The 22441-nt window shown below is 40.6% G+C and overlaps 2 protein-coding genes across 3 annotated transcripts; both read right to left on the reverse strand.

The window, feature by feature from the left end:
• Window positions 1-52: 52 nt before the first annotated feature.
• On the reverse strand, window positions 53-15203 carry p4ha1b (prolyl 4-hydroxylase, alpha polypeptide I b). Of its 2 annotated transcripts, none has more exons than XM_069692897.1 (15): window positions 14994-15203; window positions 10144-10226; window positions 9862-9958; window positions 9523-9674; window positions 8882-9019; window positions 8419-8658; window positions 8005-8210; window positions 7728-7904; window positions 6507-6577; window positions 4399-4498; window positions 4208-4261; window positions 4052-4117; window positions 2903-2971; window positions 1769-1865; window positions 53-1570 (listed from the first exon to the last, which is right to left on the reverse strand). In XM_069692897.1, exons 1-15 carry the CDS (start codon window positions 15005-15007, stop codon window positions 1500-1502), a joined length of 1635 nt encoding a protein of 544 aa, XP_069548998.1. In that variant the 5' UTR covers window positions 15008-15203; the 3' UTR covers window positions 53-1499. The 2 variants fall into 2 exon arrangements, with proteins under 2 accessions (XP_069548998.1, XP_069548997.1); XM_069692896.1 differs by lacking the exon at window positions 6507-6577 and adding an exon at window positions 7411-7481.
• Window positions 15204-16491: 1288 nt separating this feature from the next.
• LOC138617519 (serine/threonine/tyrosine-interacting-like protein 1) lies at window positions 16492-19592 on the reverse strand. Its single transcript, XM_069692595.1, has 6 exons — window positions 19560-19592; window positions 19395-19477; window positions 19105-19235; window positions 18822-18990; window positions 17876-18012; window positions 16492-17197 (listed from the first exon to the last, which is right to left on the reverse strand). Exons 2-6 carry the CDS (start codon window positions 19463-19465, stop codon window positions 16545-16547), a joined length of 1161 nt encoding a protein of 386 aa, XP_069548696.1. The 5' UTR covers window positions 19466-19477; window positions 19560-19592; the 3' UTR covers window positions 16492-16544.
• Between the last annotated feature and the right edge of the window lie 2849 nt (window positions 19593-22441).

Below are 22441 nucleotides of genomic sequence, written 5' to 3' on the forward strand. Positions count from 1 at the left end.
ATCACACCCACCCACCCACCCATACAAACTGCAGCAGGACAGTTTATTAACTTCAAATCAATAAAACAGTCTTTATTGTAAAAAAAAAACAACAACAACAAAAAAACCAACACATTTTCATTTCATTTAGAACATAAAACACCACAAACTTGGCTTGAGACATATAAATAAAATGGTTCTTCCTTGGAAACCCCACATATTCTAACACTGAAAGCACTGGTCACCGTAGAAACTCTTACAAACAAGACTATATTCAATCACTAAACAAAATAAACAGGGTATTTAAACCTGTTTGGAGCAATGTAGTGTATCTGATGTTCTGGTTCTATTGTTCCTTTGCTGCTACTGAATGACAGTTTTCGTTTATATTCTTACACAACTCTGGGACTATCAGGATGAACAAACACAAACTTAAATTTCTGAAATGCAACAGGAAATCTTATGCAGCATTGCAAGCTTGGTAAAGCATTTGCGCACACTACGTTCAAGCACAACTGATTCAACATGTGTAACCAAAAATTAGTGAAAAACAGTGTGGCATTAAAGGCAGGCCAACAATGTGCGATATGTGATCATTTAAAAGCAACGTAAATTCGTTTGGAGTAGTTATACAACTTACAGGGAATAACGTTTTTTTGTTTGTTTTTTTCCACCTAAAACACTGTGGCCACATTTTACAGCTCTTCGGAGTCAGACCAGTTTTTTTTTTTTTATATATCCTGCAAGTCTGTTCATTTCTGCCACAAAGCACCATCTTTGTTATTTTATTCTATGCTGCTGGAAGCAGAAATCACAACTACATGTAAATAAAGGAAATAGAGAAATTCATTGAACCTACTGTAGGCCAGTTCTTTGTAAAATAATGCCTGTGGATCTGAACAATAAGTCAGTTAGAGAAAACACTTTTTTTTTTTCCTTTTTTTTTAAAGGTTGCATGTAATTTTACAAAGAAATAGTTTACAGCTTTAGTGGATTTTCATTGTTTAAAATGTTTGAAAGATCTTCTCACTTTCTCAAAAACCGCAACCCCCGCTCCGTTAATGAAATCAAAAGATTCCGACAGGCCTCTCAAATATGCGAACTGTCCCTTAAAGTTTCAAACTGGAAGGGAGGAAGCTGGTCCCTACAGTCACTCCCGAAGGATAACTTGACTACAGAGCGATAGTTCATTCAGAGTGCAAAGAAAGACACGTGGGAGTGTAAAGGGGGGGCTGGAGTGTTTCTCAAAACCCTCCAACAACCTTAAGAACATGTTATCTGTCACAGCGATGCGAATACTGTCCGGGGGCTCAACATAAAACTAAACAATCTCTGGACTAACGGGTGGAGAAAAAAAACTTGAGTGTTTGTAGAGAGGGAGTGAGCCATTTGGAGCCCATCTATACAAATGTATCATCTGTGCTCTGCAGCAGTGTTCTTTGATCACGGGCGGTTCACAAGGAAGAAGAGAGAAGGGCATGGAGATGAGGAAGAAGAGGCTTTTTTTTTTTTTTTTTTCATCATTCAGTTTCATTTAGGCCACAAGGCCGCCGCCACTCCTGGCCTCGTTCATGGATCCACTTGTTTGATACTAAAGGCAGAAGACAGAACAACTTCAGACATGGTACAAATGTTTGCCGTTTTTGTCTTTTAAATTCAAGAAAACAAGTTTGGCACTGGATTCAATTGCTTATTAAGACCTTTGCTTGAATGTGCTGTTTTAAATAAGAAGCATTTTCTCAGGCCTTTATAGATGGTTTCATAGAGAACCAGTCAAAGAGGAACTCACCCCACTTGTTGCCCACCAACACCGGACAAGCTGCATGGCGGGTGCTGTAGTCTCCCTCCCCGCTGGCAAACAGGTTGTACCAGAACACCGCAGTGCCCTGGAAGCAAAACAACACAGGAAACAGAGGTTAGTAGTGCTCCACATCCTCCATGAATGAGTATATTTTAGTCTCTAAATTACTCTTACTTCTCAAAGATTTCCGACAAGTGAAATTATAATCAGCAGGTTAAATTTAAAGACACGCCTTAGCATTTGCAAAGCTGTGATTGTTAAAAAGATAGTTCAACATAGTAAGGAGTGTGTGGGGACTTAAAAAAAAAAAAAAAACATCTTTCTACGACAGAAGTGAGCAGTTAATTATGCGACATGATCCTATTTTGCATGGAAATGTTTCCGTATTAAGAGTTGTAACGTGTGTATGACCCTGTGTGAATGAGTGTTTTATTTCAACAAACAAAAACATATGTGAATGTGTTACAGTTAGGGCCTGATTTACTCAAATCTGAAATAATGGGTACTAAATTGTGTTTCTTCCAAAAGTTTGCACATTTATTTTTGCACTAATTTTGCGGGGGATTTACCAAAAGTATTTGCGTCACTGATATTGGGAGCAAATCGCTGTATTTAAATGAGGGGTTTGCGTGTGTTAAAGTGACTCCAGTAAAAGGAAAACAGAGCGACCGCAAAAGGAAAAGGAAATCTGATCTCATTGAAATTAAGAAATATAAATATAACGCCACAGAGGAGATTATCAGAAAGAAAATCAATACAAAAAGGCGAGAAAAGAAATGGACCCAGAAGCAGGACAATGCTGAGTCGTGAGAAGCTTTTTAAATGCTGGTAGTTCGTGGCTCCTCCTTGTTATTGACAGTCAATCGTCATTCAATAACTCAGAAATGTCATCGCTGGACAAACGATATGTCTGAATAGTTTTTCCTTCTGTCATCTCCAAAATGTTTCCACGGGTGTAAAACCACGTTCTCAACGTATTCTTTAGTTTCCCCGTTTCTTCCTCTCACCACAATAAGAGCAGCCGTCTCTCCAGATGTGCTCGCCTGATTAATACAATTCAAACACGGTGACCTGAACCAGTAACCGTGGACGTTAATAAAATAGTGTAGCATGAACGCTTACCTTCCGAGGCCAAACTGCTGCACCAACATCCGGAAATACTGTGGCTCCGCCTGCTGCTACGTCACTCATCTACAACAGAGGCGGCGACGCAAAGTCCAACGTTTTAAAAAGTATTGCATTTTGAAGGACACGGTTTTTTTTCCTGCATTTTTAAAATGGTGCTATTTTTGATATTTGGACCAAGTTTTGAATAAATCGGAGAATTCTTTTCACTCCCCTTTTTCTGAGTCCCGCTGAAGGCAGTTTCCTGCTTGTTGCATCAGCGTAGGAGGTACAGCTTTAACTTAAGTGTTACTTTTGTGACACTGACAAAGCCCATAATTTCAGATGACAGGTAGACTTTAATGTGTAATACCAGGGTGTCACTGAGCAAAACCAAAGACAGATTTTTGGGAGAGCTCTGCTGATGAGGGTGAGAAAGCTCACAGGAGTTTTACTCAACACTGAAGGGTGAGAAAGGTCATTCATACGGTCTCATTTTATGGGACAACCTTGTTACATTAAAACCTAAAGAGATTCTTTCACTCGTTTCATTCTGTCATGCAAGTAATTATCTTCAGGACATCACTGCTTTTTATCTGCAACATTTGCTTTCGAATCATTGATATCAACAATGTTTTCGGTTTTTCTGGTGTATGCTATACATGTTGTACACGTCACAATTTACATGGTACATATATGTAAATATTTATTATTGACTAATTAAGATTCCGAACCAGGATATATTCTTACTGTTGTTCAAGACAATTCGTTTCCTTTCGATAAAAAGTTTAGACAAACATATTTTAACTGAAATGATCCTGTACTTTATGTAATTGTTCACATTGCTGAGTGTACGATTTTTAAAAGTGAAAAAAAAAGAAGTTTTTTCTACATTCTATTCATTAAATCATAATAAGTCTGACAATGAGTGACGTATTTCAAACCAAAATACCATGTTTCTATGACAGCATCATTGCTTTTCCTATATTTTCTAAACAGAGTTCATCATGAGCTTTCAGTATCTTTGGAAACATCTAGAAAATGAAAATAAAGTGAATTTGAACAATGCTTATCTACACAATGTGCATTTGTCAAGTTTTTCAGCCTCACATTACTGTAAAGTTAACAGCACTGGTCTATATGTGTGTTTAAAACAAATTTACTCACATAGAAAAGCCATGTCGCTATGCGATTCCCAGTGCCGAGCTCTTTAAACGCATCTGGCTCATCTTTCTGTACAGAGACAAACAACATCAGGTTTAATGTCCTGTGATACTAACACCAGTGTACAATTACAGTTTTGAAGAATTGCAAAGATCATACCCTTCCAAAGTCAAAGTGAGGTTCGTATTGACCTCCAACACCATAATTTGCAACCTAGAGACAAAATTAAATCAAATACAGTATTTAAGTTCGCAACAAATGCACACACAAACCAACTGAGGCTTCCTTAGGGTCAGGGGGTTGATGTATTTTAATGTAGCAATTCCCACAACCTACAACTAAATCCTTACCTGCAACTCTTCTGCGGTGTCCATCTCCAGCCCTGTGAGATCTTCAATCCTCTGGTTGATCATTTCAATCATTGGATCTTCATAGCCAGTGAGCCAAGCACTGGAATACAGCAGGGATTGCGAAATAAGGAGCACGTATACAGTCGTTTTTCAGTCAGATACACATTTGTCCACTAGATGGTAGCAAAGATTTCTTCTGGAAAAGGCGACTGATAGACATAGTCATGCTGGAAAATTGCCACGGCTGTGGCGCAGAAGGTAGAGTGGGTTGCACACTAATCGGAAGGTTGGTGGTTCAATCCCCAGCTCTTCCTGTCCACATGCCTAAGTGTCCTTGAGCAAGACACTGAACCCTTAGTTGCTACCGATGGTGTACCATCGGTGTGTGAATGTGCTCCTGATGGCAGCACCTTGCATGGTGATCTGTCTCATTAGTGTGGGTGAATGGGAAAACTATGTTAAAGCGCTTTGAGACAGAAAGGTGATAAAGCACTATACAAGTACAGACCATTCACAAAACAGTGCATTAGTGCATTACAATCAGATGACAGAAAAGGGAGTTAGAGGTGTGAAGAAAATGAAAAACAGGAAATGGCCCGAAATTTAGAATTTCCATTCAGCTCAGGGTACAGGATTGTTGCCATTTCAGCAATGTGGTTGAGGATGAAAAAATATATCAATGGATTTAGGTTTTCCTGACACTACCCACCTTTCATACTCACTCTCACACTCTCTAATAGAAGGCCCTTGATAAAAAAAATAGGCTTTTCACTGAGCATAGCAAGGAACTCTTTTTGGTGAATTATTAAAACGTGACAAAATTCTAGTTCCGCAGACACTTTATAAACTTTAAATTGGTATTTTTGTGGCTAATAAGCCACAGAATCCACATGAAAAAAACTGTCCAACCAGTTCATATGAAGTTGCAATTAATATGAAGCCGGCATTACATGCAATAAAGGACGAATCCCTTCTAACGCTCAGTTCCATCTGGTGGATTTTTTTTTTAAAGACATGACCGAGCCCGTGAGATAACTCCGATCCCCACAGCCTCAGAGAAGTGTTTCTCAGAATATCTGCAGGTCTACTTGGAAATGGATGTGTGAGAGAAAGAGAGAGATGAGTCATCTTTTTTATTATTCAGAGTTCATGTTGATAATGAGTTATGTTTTTTTTTTTTTTTTTAAAGGGGACACTGGATCAAATGTGAGCCAACAGATTCTTTCCTCCAGTGTCCTGCAGCCGGTTCAAAGAGAGGACATACTGGTCTGAGTTCTTGTATCTGTCTGTCTGTTCCCTTGATCACTAATAGTCACTGAATTTGGAAAGACATGCTGCCTGGCACGTCCATGTACAAAAAAAAAAAAAAAAAAAATCAAAGGGGCACCACACCCTTACACCCACATCCCCACACAATAACTACCAAGAGCAGTAAAACCAAAAAAACTTAGGATTTTTAGGGTGCAATTTCAATTCAACTAACACTGAGCAATGCATCTGTAAAAGTTAAAACAGTAAGTTAATTAAGGGAACACTTGCCAGCTTACGGGTTACATCCTTTTGTGTATTTAAATATGTGCATACGGACTCAGTTGCTATTTAATCTCTCTTGTGGATATGAAAGTGGAAAAAGCAAGGTAGGCCTGCAGCAGCTCAGATGAGAATTTACTAAAAAGAAAAAAAAAAAAAAAAGATTCCTGGAAAGCATAATGGGTAATAGAGATTCAGTGCTCTGGATCTTAAATAACCTGAGGAAGACGGCTGGGGGAAAGAAAACATCCTGTCACAACTGTTATGTTCTGTGAAAATGCCTAAATCATTGGGTAAAATGAAATATTTCAGCAACACCAAAAAAACAACAACAGAGGTGAGTTCTGATTGGTTTAAACTATGTTTTAGCTCAATAAGGCAGAATTCTGATATTGCTTTGACCAAATGAAAACCTCCTCTATCGTTAGTTTTCCAAGCGTAGCCTCACATTTTCACTTTTTCTCTCATGTTTGCGAGGAACAGGACTGAATCAATGTTTCAGCCACTTCACAGAGATAAAGATGAAATTGGATGAGGGGAAGGCCTTGAGGCCCTCCTGGTGACCTGTGACCCCTTACCTCTTGGAGACTCTGTATTGGGCTGTGGTAAGTTTCCCAGTTTGGGGGTCATGCACCGTGGCTCGCCTTAACTACAGTAGTTCCCGCAGCACAAGGACACGGAAAGAGGATGGGGAAAAAAAAAAAAAAAAAAAAAAAAAGGAAAAGGAAAAAGGACAAAGGACAAAGGAAAGTGATACACACAGGAGGACGGGTGGAAAGTAAGAGGAAAGAGGGAGAGAAAAGAAAAGCAGATCCGGTCACTAGTTGTCAATGTTATTCTTAAGAAGGACCAGAGGGTTCCAGGAGGCAATGCTAGAATCCAAATGTCCATTAAAAGTTAATCAAATTTACCAGTTAATAAATGGCTGCCTCTGACACACCTCTTGGGTCACATACGCAACTATGTTAAAATCAACTAGCAGAAGAAGAAGAAACACATCCCCCCCCCCTCTGTTCCTGTGTTACCTTTCTGTAGCAGACTCCTGAGCAGAAACATATCCATGACAGATATTCAGAAAATAATAGAATAATCCAAACAATTTTTTTTCCAAAAGAACTAAATACAATTTAACTTTAAGAATACAGCTTTTCTTTCTTTTTTTTTATATTTTATTACAATGCCATTGGTGAAAGATTAATGAGTTAATAAATGTGTATAAAACTTCTTTTATAAACTAATTGTAATCTCCAGATGTTTCTATATGCTCTTTTAAGCTTTGATCTTTCTCAGTTGGATCACGGGCTTCAGTTCAGGAGCCTTTAAGCTTTGGTGAGGCGGAGAAATGAAGCCATGTGGCAGACAGGAGTGCAGAGGAGAAATGGGATGAATCGTTGAGGGGAAAAGGGAGGAGAAAATCCCATTTTCTCCTTCTCAGCTCTCTCCTACGGAATCTGTCATTGGCAGCTCCTGGCTCCGTCTTACCTTTTGCTGATTCTGTAAGGAGCTGTCTCCAGCACTCCAGTGATGGGGTTGGAGATGGTTGCCCTGCGTAGCTGTGAAGCCAGGGACATTTATTTACCCACACACACACACACACACACACACACACACACACACACACACACACACACACACACACACACACACACACACACACAGATGTGCATGCCTGCGTGCTTGCCTAACTAGCAGCATCACGCCAACTTGCCTCACAGCTCTGACCTCCCACCCTTTATCACACTAGGCCACCAATTACATCAGAAACTGCTGAATGTGTACATTAACTCAGAAGCGCTTACTCGTGGTTTTGCCAGTTGCTTGATTCTGTCCATTTCTGCGTCAGAGATGATGTCGAGGTAGCGAACAATGTAGGGGCGGTCCCACTCATCCTGCTGTTTGACGGGTGACAGCACATACTTGGGGTTGTGATTGTTGTCATAGTAACGGCAGAACAGCCGGCTTTGCCTGCGGGGCGTCTTCATTGACAGAAAAGAAAAGGAGGGAAAGAGGAGTTGAAACTGGCTTGTATTTAGTCATTTAGAATTTATGTTTTGTGCATCCCCTTTATTTCCTCACCATTCTGACACCCTCCCCACGACAAAGCATCTCATACTTCTTCCTCTCTGGGATCAGAGAGAAAGTCTTTGGGGACTTCTTCTTTATGGTTGTTTCTCGTTTCTCTCGCTTCTGTTTTGGGGTCTCTTCCTCTTCGGCCTTTTTCAGCTTCTCCAGCTGGAACTCAAAGTACTTCCGGTTGCCATTAGCACGCTGGTGCTCTGGGTCTGAAAATGAGAGGCCAACAGAAATAATAGCGGTGATTACAAACAATGATGACTGCAACAATGTTACCTGAAAGGATCACATCTCCTGCAATCCAAATAACCAACATGACATAAGTATATACTATTTGTTCAGTCCGTTATTTGTTTTCAAAATTGGAAAAGCACTTTAAAATTTCAGATTTTGTCTTTTGCGTGTGGAGGGACTCACCCAGTTCAAGCAGCATCTTGGTGTACTCCAGCGCACGCTCTATCTCCCCCTGCTGGTAGATGGCGTAACTGAGGTAATCGAGCACCGTCACCTTATCTAAAGTGGACTCCTCTCCCTCATCAAGCTGTTTCAGGGCCTGAGCCATCCACAGCTCCGTGTGGTAGTAATCAACATCAGAGTAGGCGATCTTCCCCAACTCGTAACAGTCTTCCACTGTCATAGAGGTCTTGTGTTTTACTCCTAGAAAGCAGAGGACACAGGAGGGCAACATTGGCATCGAAGAAAACAGAGAAGTTACATAGAAATAAAGAAAAACCTTCTATCTACTCCTGGTCGGCTTTTTACGGTAACTTTCAGGGCACTTCGTCTGTTTGTCGTTTTAATGCTCCCTGAAAACACGGGTCTTTAGAAATGCAAACTATGTACCAAGTACACGAGATGTGCACTGATTTAAGGACTTTACCTGGTAGGTCCCCTGTAGAAATGGTGTTTGCATCCAGTCTGTACGTGTCTTGTAACCGGAGGAGAGCTTTAGCAGCGCCAGTCTGGTCCTCATCTGTGGGGAAGTGCTGCCTCTGGATGGTCAGGTTGGAAATAAATCCTGACAGAGATGGATAGATTCTGTATAAGGTACGCAACAACCACTCAAATGGACAATAAATACTCCCTCTTAATGTTTAATAAGACTGTTGAGTGTGACTTTGATTTCGAGTGCGAGAGCTGCAGCTGTACTTAGCCAGACATGAAACGAGCAATGTTCTCTTCTCTTCATTCACTCATTTTTTGAGTGGGCTACTAAACCAGCACAGCAGTGATATAAACAAACAAAAACACACACACAAACTCTCAAAAAAAACAACCCAACCCTACAATCAGTTGTTCCAAGCTCTTTCAATCCCAGGAAATTTGGAGACAGTTCTGGGTAAAAGGCAAAGCTAAAAGCTGAAATATGTACCAACTATATTCAAATACTTTTCTGTGATTTTCTAAACTTTTGCCACCGAATATACAGTCGAATCTGGGACGCCCAACTCCCAAGGCAGTTATCAGCATGCTGAGTTGTGGAGTTTATCATCATTTGATCAGAGTCTTCTTTATCCGTACCATCAGTGGTGTCACTGAGTACCAGACTCTCCAGGTCTCCCCACTCTGTGTTCAGCCTCTTCATCAGCTTGAAGGCATTCACAGGGTGCCCCAGGAAGCCTTCGGGGTCCTGTGTGGCTGTGGCTGTCAACAAATCCAACTTGTCAGCCCACCTATCACGAAGATAAAACAGAGTTACGTGTGCACCCGAATGCACGATAATGCATGATAACGACCTACTGCTCATAAACTTTAAGTATTGTGCGCAGTACAGGTACCACTTGTCCGTTTTTGAGTGCACTTTTGTGTCTGTCCTGTCTGCCTGTGAGTTTGCGTGCTTACGCGAGTCTCCAAACTCACCGTTTCACCTGCTCGAGTTTGTTCTCCTCCGCTTTGATGTAGTCCTTCAGTGAGGTGACGAGGTCTTTTTCAGTGTATAATAGATCGGTCATCTGGCCTGAGGGATACAAATCAGAAACACTTAACCGTCAATACCGCAGTGGTGAATTACTAATCTTATAAAATCATTACAAGATCCTAAAATGTCCATTTTTGCTTCCATATTTGTGGTAGGAAGAAAAAAAGAAAAAAAAAACTCAGTTATATGTATATGTTACTCAGTTACTCAGAATATGGTTTTACCGACGGAGGTGTAGAAGTCATTGTGGGCTGAGAGTGACTGCAGGCAGGTCAGCAACAACAAGCAAAGGCATGGTAGCTCCATCCTGAAGAAAAGAGTGAGAGGATTATATATATCTTTCAACATGTCAAGGTTAATCACACAATTTAATTGTTACATGGGGAGACACTGTACATGACTTCTCATACTCTGATGAACAATTCTACTGATATCAGACGCTAACGTCTCCTGGATATCAGATAACTGAGCTTCTGTCATGTTTCTCTCCTGTTAATGACACGCACTTTGACACACAATAAATAATAGAGATGCTAAAAGTTCCTTTTTCATGTTTTAGTCATTTACTGTCTGGATTACTTGCGCTCACTCAGTGAGCCACATTAAATATTCCAGATCTTACAACTGCTTCTTTCATCGTCCAAAACCTCCTTGTTTTCTCATATTGTCTCGTACTTTCCCTGACTCTTTCCACTGCTACTTCTACTGAACTCAAATTCCCGTTGTTCGCATCTTTTAAGACCAGATAATCCACACACCCACAGTACTTTAGACTTTTTCTCCAATGGTCTATAGTTAAGAGTAAAAATGGTTGGAAAATTAATGGGTCATTTCTTCTGGAAAAGCTCCATTTACTCCACCTTGTAATTTACTTTTACTCATTTCTACATGTACATTTTCTATTCCCTTAATGTGTTGTTTTGTTTTTTTATATAACTACTGTTATTAACCTTTAGTTTCTATTTTTGATCCATATTTCCTCTTTACATAATGTCATTCTACAAAAGCTCCCTTCCTTCTGATTCTGTTGAGTCAGCAGTCTCAGCTGCAGTTATCTCAAAACTAGGGAAAATAACAAACAAAATATCTCCAGAATCAAATATTATGGATATAAGGAAAAATATGCGTTTCGCATTTTGACTAAAGTGACCATTTCTGAAAAGGAGATGGAAAAGACAATATACATTCAAACACAACAAAAGCTAAAGCGGAAAAAGAGGAACCAAAGCCTGGAACTACAAAAGAAAAACCTGCAGTATCTGCTTAAACCCTTCAGAAGTGCAGCCTTCCAACCACCACACTAAGCCAAGTATAAGTCTGTGGTTGCTGCCACGGTGTCTGGTTTTGCCTTGGAGCTGGCACAGCCGTAAATCCTAGAGCGCTTATGTTCTGTGGGAGGTGGCACCGTGATTGTTCTACCCATTCTGACACAAATCAGAAGAGAACAGAGAAAAAAACAAATTGAATCTACATAAAAATAGAGATCATAGTGTTCATGTGTAAGAATTTAGCTTATATGAATTCCTGGATCCACACACCTGTGACTGATCTACATCAAAAATGAACCACCTGTTCTCCAGCCAGTGGCCTCACATTCCAACAAACTTTTTCAAACGTTTGTCAGCACATTTTTGCAATGACCTGCTAAAAATTAACAGGTTAAGTATCCCCAAACCAGAAGCCTGCAGGCCTTTTGCCCAACGCGTTGTGATAAAAAGGCTTCCGTTGCAAGCTAATAAATATGGATGAAAGTATTGGACAGAAGTGATTCCAAAAATATCAAAATTCAGACACCCGTCTGCAGCTGTACATGAGGTTTAAGGTTAGTTTCCTCGTGGAATCCCCTGAGCAAGGTGTGAGGATTTGTTACAAACACAGAATAGATTAGTAAACTATGCCCTTTGGGTGTTTGTATGAGTTATATAATTTATATACAACACACACACACACACAAAAAAAAAGCTAGCTGACAACTTTGCCTTATTAGAGACCGCACTATGTTGTTTTTGAAAAGAAAATCTATTTTCTAGGTCATACAAAACAAGCACAAAAATCACAAACCATTTTAACACTACTGTTACGCCTTTAATTTGAACATTTACTTTGAAGTCAGAGCAAGTGCACCGATTAAAGTACCTATAGATTGATTTGTGACTGTAAGTAATGAAGTTACCTACAGTACATTCATGCCAGCTACACACACACACACACACACACACACACACACACACACACACACACACACACACACACACACACACACACACACACACACACACAGATCGTGGCAAAGTAAAGGCCATACACGAAATTTGGATCTACGCAGTTCTGTTAAGCATTTCAATGGAAGCAGACAACAGGCTCAGACAGGTTCTGACTTTGCCACAAGGACAAGCCTTTAGTCAAAATAAAGAATTACTTCAGCTGGGATTTCAATTTAGGTCAGCAGCAAAGGCAGCAGAGAGGAAGGAAAATATATCCAGACACCTTCATATTCAATTTAAACTAAATAAAATGGCATTTAATTACAAAATAAATATATTTAAGTAAAGCTCTGAGACACCGAGGCTGTTTCCATTTGGCTATTTCACTCCACATTCAGAGGTGGCCTGAACAGATCAGAGCTCAGTGCTTCCTGAGTGTTTCCACCTGTACTTTTGCTGGCCACTTGTGGTTCGATCACAGCCATGTCCGGATTGATGTAGCCAAACGGAAACCGGGTTTAAGACAAAGCTTACCATTTTCACAGTCCAAAATACCATAAATATGCTTCCACCACTTTCCAGTTTCCAGGATAAAAACTCAAGGGAATGTAATTATTGTTATCCCTGTAATGACAGGGTGACAGCTACAGCGTCACTTCTGTAACAATGCTGCAGAAGCTCCATGTCAAGATTAAAGCTGTATATTTAACACTTGTAATTTCAATGCACGTGTCGTGCCAAACATGAGAGAGAGTGTCAGGGAGAGTCCTTGTTTGGATACATGCTTGTACATGACATGTGAAGACACCGAAGTCTTCCTAATGGGTCATCAGGAATACTTTAAGGTTTATGGGGCATAAACCTTTCAACGTGCCAGACTGAGTGTTCAGAGTTATAGAAAACTATTTAAAAATTTGCCTGAAAGTCCCTCAAACGATTTGTATATTGGACTGCACTCTGTGCAACCAAGTACATTAGGAAACTCTTATCTAAGATGGAATAAATCCCAGTTCTAACATGAACAAGGAGGTATCTTCCCCAAGAAATCCATGAGAATGCATTCCAGAGGCTGTCTTCTGATAATCTACTAGATTCCGGTTTTACTTTCCCTCAACCCGCTTTGTCACTTCTATCATTGTCTGTATTTTTCTTCAGAAGACTTTCAGCAGTAAAGTAGGACAGATAAGTAGCAAAAGCCACAGAGAAAGAATTAAGAGTCGGTGAAACAATTAGCAGACTGACAGAAAACTAATTGACAACTTTCATTCATTTTTCCAAGAACCAATGAGATGCATTTGCAGGCTGTAGCTCTCAAAAGTGGGATTTTCTTCCATAATAAAGGCTTTTCTTATTTGATGGGACACTGAACTCTCACTTCTGGTCTATTGGTCCTTTATTCAGGATACGTAAATAATGAATCCGCAGTATCCAAGAGCAAGATTTAGCTTCTAAAGGGTAAAAATCAATAGACAAAGAACAAGTCATAAAATTATGAACGAATGATTAATGACCTAACTATACTCTACATCAACACTGTGTAACATTCGGTATACAGAAAGATTCTGTCATATAGGATTGGAAATGATGATTGCTTTCATTATGAATCGATCTCTTGATTATTTCCTTGATTAATCAACGAGTTGTGTAATTATTAAAATCTCAGAAAATGTTGAAAACTTTCAAGGAGTGTTTTCCAAAGCTCAAGGTGCAGCTTAAAATGATGTGTTTTGTCCAACATATATATCATTACGGATAAAAAAAAAAAGGAAGCAGAAAATATTCATATTTGATCAATTGGAATGACTTTAAAAAAAAAAAGAAAAGAAAAAAGAATTGCATTTTTTTAATTTTTTTGTTTTTCAATTGTCAAAATACTTTCTAACTAACTGATTAATCAGCTCAAATATGATACCAAGTACCCATTCACACCGTGGGCAGGATTTAAAGTACTTGTCGTGAAAGTACTGCTATACTGCTCGAAGTTTGTCCGATTGAGTGAAGCTGAGGAGTCAGATAGCACAGGATGTGGATGGAAGAGGACTGCCACGTCTTCGCCCCTCCCCGCCCCGCCGGGGAAACTCATGAGACACACACACACACACGCACGCACACATGGTCCAATGGAGGCTTATTTTACCTGCATCGACCAGTCAATAAATCCTGCAAAAAGTAACCGAGCAGCAAGAGGGTGGTGTGGGAGGAACTTTCCACACCTCTGGAGGGCAACTGGTGTGGGTCGGCTTACTGCTGAACTACTTTAGGAGGAACAATCAGCCTGCAAGACTTAACGTATAAAATACAAATTAAAAATTAAAAAATAAAAGTTCCTGATTTCCATCCACAAAATAGCTGTAACGCAGGGAGCTCAGTCCAGGCTGTGTGGACGCATGTTCAAAACGCTGCACGTTAACAACAATAAATAGATGCCGTTCACCGAGTTGAACGCAAAGGAATTTCATGACATTTAAACTAGTTCAGTCGACAGAATTTAGGTGGTTGTTTTTGTTCTTTTCCTGCTTATTTCCCACTCGGTTTTGCTTAATTCTGCTCGCTTCCTGCCTCTTACAAACCCCTCAGCTTTTTTTTTTTTTTTTTTTTTTTTTTTTATTATTTGCTTAATACCGAGAACCAAACAGCGAAAAGTTTCATGCAGCTTAGCTGGTTCTCAGCTAACTCGGACGGCGCTGCAAACGCCTGCAACTGCGGACGAAATTTAAAAAAAAAAAAAAGTTTCTAATGGTCGCAGCCGGTGACGTCAAACTCAAGTTCAAACTGCGGTTTATAACTCGTACCCCGGCACGATAACTACAAGCGGTATTTTACGCGAGCTCGTTTTTCTTATCTCATCTGATTGCGCAGGCAATATTTACCTGATCCCGAGCATCCTGCAGCAGAAATGCGCCCCTTTTCCGTCGGACCCTCTGAACTCCCGAGCGACTCGGTGAAAGTTAACTGGGAGAAGAAGAAAAAAACGATGCTTAAAATCCGCTGGTTCCTCCTTATCTGTGATGTTTCGGTGCACTGTTGGCCATCTGGTGGTTAGGGCTGGGTTTTTCTAAAAGTCTGGGTCTGAATGCTACGTGCAGACTCTCACATGCATAAAGTCGACCAGAGATTTTGGGGGCTGTCGTTTGTAAACTGGCTTGTGGGAGGTGTCCTGGAGTTGTCTTGACCCGCAGTGACACGACCGTGGGTGAAAGTATTTCTGGGAGCATAATACAGAAATTGTTAAAAAAGAAAAAAAACAAAAAACCGCACTGTAGACTTTCATAATGCTTTCTACTCTTTCTTTAGCCTTTTTTTTTTTTTTTAAAGTCAACATTTTGTTAAAATACATTTTGAAACTTGCACATAACATGGAGCCTGGGCTCTGCAGCTTCATTCGCACTGATTTGCTCTGCAGTTTTATAACGTTAAAATTGGCACACACACACACACACACAAAACTGTTCTTCACTTTCACCTGCAGCCTCCTCTTCCTCCCACATTCCAGACAGTTCCTTACAAATTAAAAAAAAAAAAAAAAAGTGACTGGAGGGAGGGAATTCCTGCTGCATGCATGCAGGAGTTCAAAAGGGTGGAGCTAAGTGTGTGTGTGTGTGTGTGAGAGAGAGAGAGAGAGAGAGTTCAAAAAGGGTGGAGCTAAGTGTGTGTGTGTGTGTGTGTGTGAGAGAGAGAGAGAGAGAGATTTCAAAAAGGGTGGAGCTAAGTGTGTGTGTGTGTGTGTGTGTGTGTGTGTGTGTGTGTGTGTGTGTGTGTGTGTGTGTGTGTGTGTGTGTGTGTGTGTGTGTGTGTGTGTTTGAGTGTTTGAGAGAGAGAGAGAGAGAGAGAGAGAGAGAGAATAGTAAAATAGCATAAACTGTATATTTCTTAGGCAGCAACCTTATATACACAGTACAGACTGTATATGTCCAATAAACTCTGGCTATTTGCAAGACTTCATTACTTGTAGCTTTCCACATGAAAAGGCTGCGTGACTCAGCGTATTAGAACATCCTCACATCAATGCAAAATGAAATAAATTACACTTTATTAATATACACGTCCTATAAACTACAATCCAAGCAAATGTTACAACAGGAATTGTGTTCTACTGAGTTATGTGGAGGTCACAAAATTAAACATCTGTATAAATACTGTTATTGAGGCATAGCACAAGAAACCCTGTGTGGAGGCTTGATGGTGAAGCCAGATATGAAACTCGTGGGGGAAATACTTCTATCCAGTCTTTGAGAGTCTTTTATGCAGTACAAATTCCACCTCTGTTTATTCAGTCTCAGCTTATTTTAAACTTTTTCTTAATTATGAACTGTAGAAAAAATTAGAACACACTTTCTCTCAATGTGACCTGTCAAAAAAAAAAAAAAAAAAAAAAAAAAGCATCCGGTGCATCCTCCTCCTTATCTCCGTTCTTCCCCCGGTCATCTGCGGATGTCGTCCAGGGAGGTGAGTCTGCTCCCGAACAGCTGCTGCTCGTAGGTCATCAGCTGACGCAGGAAGTTAACGTTGGGTGCTGTGCATGCCCTCCTTTCCTTCAGCCAGCGCAGGGCATGAAGCAGTGACCAGCTTCGATGCGCCATGAGGAAGGCCAACGTTAGTGCAGAGCTGCGACTTTTGCCCATACTACAGTGGACCAGAACGCGGCCGGGGGGCTCGCCCCTCAGTGCTGTGTTGATGAACCTGGATGCCAGCGGCAGGGCCTCCACCAGGTCCTGCTGGGCGTCGTCACTGAGAGGCAGCCTCAAGTAGCGCAGCGTGTTGGGGAAAGCATCGGGGCTGTTGGCAGTGGCGTTGACCACATGTGTGATGCGTAGATTCTTGATGATGTGGTGATCAGAGGCCTGGGAGTCAGTGCCCTGGTAGAGAGCTCCTTCCAGGACCTCTGACGGGTAGATGGTGAGGGTGTGTCGCTCAGGTTCAAGCAGGACCACACGTGCTGTGCAGAGGAAAGGGTAGAGGGCATAGAAGGCTGCAAACCCCCCCAGCAGGATGACGGGGTCCATTCCCAAAGCGCTGAGCTGGAAAAAACAGCGCTGGAGGTCTGGGGAGTCTGCCTTGGCCTTTACGCTACCCACTGGAATATGTACAGAGACAAAACTTAAGAAAAAAAATTAAAGGCCCTTTTCTAGAGCCTATATGTTTGGTTTGTCTGTTCTGGAAGCATGACGGGCTTCATGGACCTGCTCCCTTTGTAGATATGAAGGGCTCAGTCTAAGCTAACGAAAACACAACAATTCTTAGTTTCAGGTTATTATACACTAATGAATTCATGACTTTGATATATATATATAAACAATTTCTGCCAATAGATCTCCCTAAATTGGACACACTGGCCCTTAAGGGATCGCCAAAAGTGTTACAATTCATCCTGAGGGGGACATGAATGTGTGAATGTGTTTCATGGCCAAGAGCGTGTAAGGTAAATCAGTCCTTAAATTGTCAGCTTGCTGGTGGTGCTAGAAAAGAAGTCATCAGCTCACCAGATACATTAGGATTAACCCTTCGGGGACCCTGAATCCCTGTTTCACGATAATCTACCCAATAGTTGTTGAGATGTTTCAGTCTGTGGCGGACCAACCAACCAACAGACATGGCCACGGACAGAGCCAAGTCAGTCACATAGATAAAAGTATGGCTATATCAGAGACAAGTCACTCCGGTCTTTAAAGTCTTCTGCATATTTGGATGTGTATTTGTGAGAGTGCACGAGTGCACATGTGTGTGTCCTGAAGGCTGAATGTGGATTGCTGACCTGGGCTGCATCCTTCTTCTGCATACAGCAGTATTATGGAATACTTCTGCAGATCTATGCAGCTGATTAGACAGCCCAGCTCAGGGTGGATCACCGTCACAGCGGCCCGCGCTGTCACCACGTGGCTATCCTTGTACCTGACACACATTCATTCATAATGTACACACATAGATAGATTAGGCATTATCATTAAAACAGCCACTTGGCACAAAGTTCTTTTATAGTTGAATAGATTGAGGAGGCTGGTGATATTTCACTATATACTTTTCATGGTCATCAAATTCCACAAAATGACAAACTTTCATGAGGTTCTGCATTCGTTGCTACCAGCCATTCAGCCTCTTTTGCAGCCGTACTATCAGCTGAAAGTCCAGCACATTCCCAGTAGGTGTTGGCCTCTTCCAGGGTTGTCGTCGTTTTTCCCCCTTTCACCAATCCTGTTTGCATTGTCATGGACAGGATTTCAAGTCACAGCTAGGGGGAGGAGAATGTTCGATTTAGGGGTCGCTGCATCGCCTCTCTGCTATTTGCAGATGATGCAGTTCTTGTTGGTTTCATTAGGCCGTGACCTTTAGCATGCACTGGGGTGGTTTGCAACGAAGTGTGAACACAAACCTATCCTTCAAATTGACCCATAAGCTGTGCCTTAGGTCATTTGTTCTCACATCATATCTGAGGTCCTCTCATGGCTAAAAAGGCAATAATCTTTTAAGTATTTTTACATGTTTATCCAAACCAAAAAAGCGACACCAACACAAAGATAAATGCTATCTTTGAGAACTCCCTCATGTTCAGCTTTTGTTGTGACACGATCTGTTAAATCAAAGCTCGTCTCTTTTCTCGGGTCGGATTGACCAGTTAATGAATTACATTTCGCTGTACAAGGCGTTGCTTTTATTGGATCTAACATCTGACGAGCGCTGGTGTATATCCGTGCAACACCCACCTCTCTGCTCTGCGACAGTCTAGGATGAGAATGTAGGAAGGATCGTACAAGGCGGGCTGGTCTTCCTCAGCATTCAGCAGATTGTACACTTGCTGAGGGGTGATATAGCCTCGCTCTACACAAACTGTTTCTGGAAGAGCAGGAAGTAGCACCTCCTCTGGCTCACACACTGCGTACAGGCAGAAGAAATACAAAGAATAAAGTGAGTCTAATTGTGCGTAGTTGTGCGCGTGTGTTTTTCTGCTTAAAGACAAACAGAGTTCAGCAAAAATAACCCCTTCACCTTTGTTCTGGACAGGTATGCTGGAGAAACAGTCACTGTCTGTACCGTTGACCTCTCTGTCAGAGTTACTGCTCACTGTTTGGAATGTGTTGACAGGCTCTCTGGGAGCCGCTCTACAACTGCTGTTCACTCTGACACAGACACACAAGCACAGACACACAAATGAGTACAATCTCAATACAGTGATACACCAATATTATAAGAGACGAAACACAAAACCAATTTATGAGGACTCACAAATAAGCTGTCTGTTTTTGACATGTCAAAATAAAAACAAGAGAACTGTTTACCTGGACAGTACTACGCCCATCTCGCTGAAGTCATTTAGCAGATGCATCAGCTGTTCCCAACAGACCCTCATTAGAAGAACATGCTAAACAAAAAACAAAAAGATCATGTTCAAAATGTTGTTAAAAAATGAAGTAATGGGGTAAAACGATTTGGGAAAAACCCACTATGCACTATTTGTTGTAGCTGTGATTCTCAGCCTGCTTCAGTCTTGCCCTACATTTAGCCGGTGGTCTTGGAAACACAGTGATGATAAGAGCTCAAGAGGACCACATGGTAGCTGGCTGTGACAGGTGATGGAGGACAGACCCGGACAGGAGTCCTACTTCACCAATATTAACTTCCAATTGTTGCAATGTACATGATCATTTTAAAACAAGGTTTTAAATTGCTCTTAAAATCCTACAGAGGTTTGGGCAGTATTTAGATAAGAGAAAGAGGGGGTTTAATACATAGAAGTGCACATACTATTTACTGTGAGATAAAATGTTTTTTTTTTTTTAATGAATAATGCTTAAAAATGAGCATGAACTAAAGTATTTTTGAGGTTACCATTTGAAAACTGTGCCAAATCATATTCTCTGTTTGCCACCATAGTTTGTTCTGTCTTGTAAGCAGATCTTTTAGAAAGGATAGATGTAGGGTCACTTCTTCTAAACTTTCCCTCAGCCACACCTCCCCCCACGCACAGGCGCACACACACACACACACACACACACACACACACACACACACACACACACACACACACACACACACACACACACACACACACACACACACACACACACACACACACACACACCGTCCTCATCTGAAACTACTGCCACCTCCCCAGTTTTGTTTACTGTCACCACCCACCCCTCACCACAACATTTTTGTTGGACCTGGTCACTGTCTATTTGTATGTCTGGATTTAATTATTGACTGCAGCCTAATGTTTACATGTGTTCATACATCAACTTCAAATTAAATTAAACTCTGTGCAGCTGGTCTATAGTGCATTTTACTGCCCTTTTTTTTTCCATGGCAGAAATTACACAATGCATACCTTATGTTGTTGTCGTTTTAACCGTAGCCATTGTTGGATGCCCTTTTTAGTTTGAATTATTTCCTTTTAAGTTTCCCATTCTGTGTTGTCTTTATCTTCTTCTATGAGGTTTTATACTATGTTTACTAGTAAGAATAATTAAATGACTACTACTGTTATGGTATTAGCAGTAGTACGGATCACTGATTGGATATAAATGTAAACAGAGTACTTCACTAATCCCTTTGAAAAAAAATCACAGTATTAAGTCACAGAAACAAAGAATATAAGGACACTGGATAATGTGAACTAAAGAATAAAATGTATGTTCAGGGTAGTGGAGGATAAAATATTGACATACTTTACTTGCTAAGTAAGTATGAGTACTGAAAAAATGCATTATTATCGGTATAATCAGCAAAATATACGTAGTGTTACAAGTGTTTACTATGTATAATTACTTATTTCATATTGACGAGGGTCATTCTGTGTCACAATACTATACATTATGTTCTTATTTCATTGCAGTATTTTAATTTTTGTATTGGGCTGAGGTGGAGCTAATGTATTTTACTTACTCTTGTGTACTTTAATATATTGTGTTTTTAAAAAGTGATTGTTTTTTTGTATTCAGTATACTAATTTGCAATGTAAAAAGTAACCTCAGCTGTTGTATAAATGTAAAATATAAAATTGTACACTATTATCTAGTATTAATTATAAGAAAATTGAAATACTCAAGTGAGCTGCACCTCAATATTGTACTAAAGTATTGTACTTGTATTTGAATAAATAGCTAGTGTCCACCACTGTCATACGAAAGGAAATGTTTTTATTTAGTTTTCCTGATATGTGTTATTCTTTCAAATCTGTGTCCCCATTGTGACGGATGGCAGTAATGTTGCTGCACACATCAGAAGAGAGTAGGACTGTCCCCTGTTGTGCTCCTGAGTGATTTTATTGCTAAAAACTATGTCTACACTTTAAGCAAGGTATTACCACACCTGAATACCCTTTGTGAATAGCTAGATAATCACAGAGAAAACTGAAGCTATCAACAAAGGTGGGCAAATGTGGGCTACTACACTTTGTGAAAGGTCACTGAAGAATAAAGTGTACACATAATAGGCTGGGCTATGGCTCACATCAGTGTAAACATAAGTATGTGCACACATTTCCATATATCAGTGTACATATAGCATAGTGCGCACACATGTAATATGTACACACATGATCAGACACCATCCTCCTTTGGGAGTCAGCCCAAATGACACCCATGAATGACCCATGAAAGAAAGCCCTGTGCAGCTCCCAGGCTGGTAGCTATAGTATTATGGGTCAGTTGCAGGCACCCCCACGCTGCTACTGTGTTTGCCTGAGCTGCAGGGGTGCACAGACCTCCATCCTCTCAGTCTGATGAGTCTGTTTACTTAAACAGACCCTCACTCATGCAGCCATGTGGCTAAAGGGACTCCATGATGCCGAGGGATCCAGACAGAGAGGGGGGTTGGGAACATAAAGCTGGACTGTCAGGAATGTCACAAACAGGTGTCAAAGCAGGAGGACACAGAGGCAGGATTATTTTCTCTCTTTTCAGCAAAAAGGCTAAACAATAAAATCCTTACCTATTTAAAGTTTTCAGATTGATAACATGTTAACATGATGGTCAAATTTCTTTCACGAGGCGGAGAGAGGCTGCTATCAGTAGCAATCACACATCAAATGTAATTAAATGTGTCAGCAAACAGAGATCTTAATGGATTCCACAGATGCTACCTGTTCGTCGATGAAGCCGACTTTTAGTAGGGAGACCGGGGCTAGTTGTTACACTTTTCACTTTCTCATACATATCTTGGGATCCATAAATCATATAGTTATACATGATATACCAAATGAAAGAGGAAAATCTCTGGCATATTTTCTGTATTCAACACATTTTTAGATCGTATTTCATAACAGAGTTATAGGCAGTTGTTAGAAAAATTACTCAGAGGCTGTATTCAAAATCAAACATATCGG

Source organism: Brachyistius frenatus, unplaced genomic scaffold (genome assembly GCF_029030835.1).
Source record: "Brachyistius frenatus isolate BFR_SWC_R1_liver_20210118 unplaced genomic scaffold, ASM2903083v1 Contig_13, whole genome shotgun sequence".
NCBI lineage: Eukaryota > Metazoa > Chordata > Actinopteri > Embiotocidae > Brachyistius > Brachyistius frenatus.

Excerpts from the sequence above, each read along its gene's own strand:
- p4ha1b (XM_069692897.1), bottom strand. Across the intron at positions 8,659-8,881 it reads TTCTACAGGGGACCTACCAG|GAGTAAAACACAAGACCTCT; the intron begins GTAAAGTCCTTA and ends TCTGCTTTCTAG. Across the intron at positions 7,905-8,004 it reads GTGGGGAGGGTGTCAGAATG|ACGCCCCGCAGGCAAAGCCG; the intron begins GTGAGGAAATAA and ends CTGTCAATGAAG.
- LOC138617519 (XM_069692595.1), bottom strand. The coding sequence starts at position 19,465 with ATGAGGGTCTGTTGGGAACAGCTGATGCATCTGCTAAATGACTTCAGC. Across the intron at positions 18,991-19,104 it reads CATACCTGTCCAGAACAAAG|TGTGTGAGCCAGAGGAGGTG; the intron begins GTGAAGGGGTTA and ends GCCTGTACGCAG. Across the intron at positions 17,198-17,875 it reads AGAAGAAGGATGCAGCCCAG|TGGGTAGCGTAAAGGCCAAG; the intron begins GTCAGCAATCCA and ends TACATATTCCAG.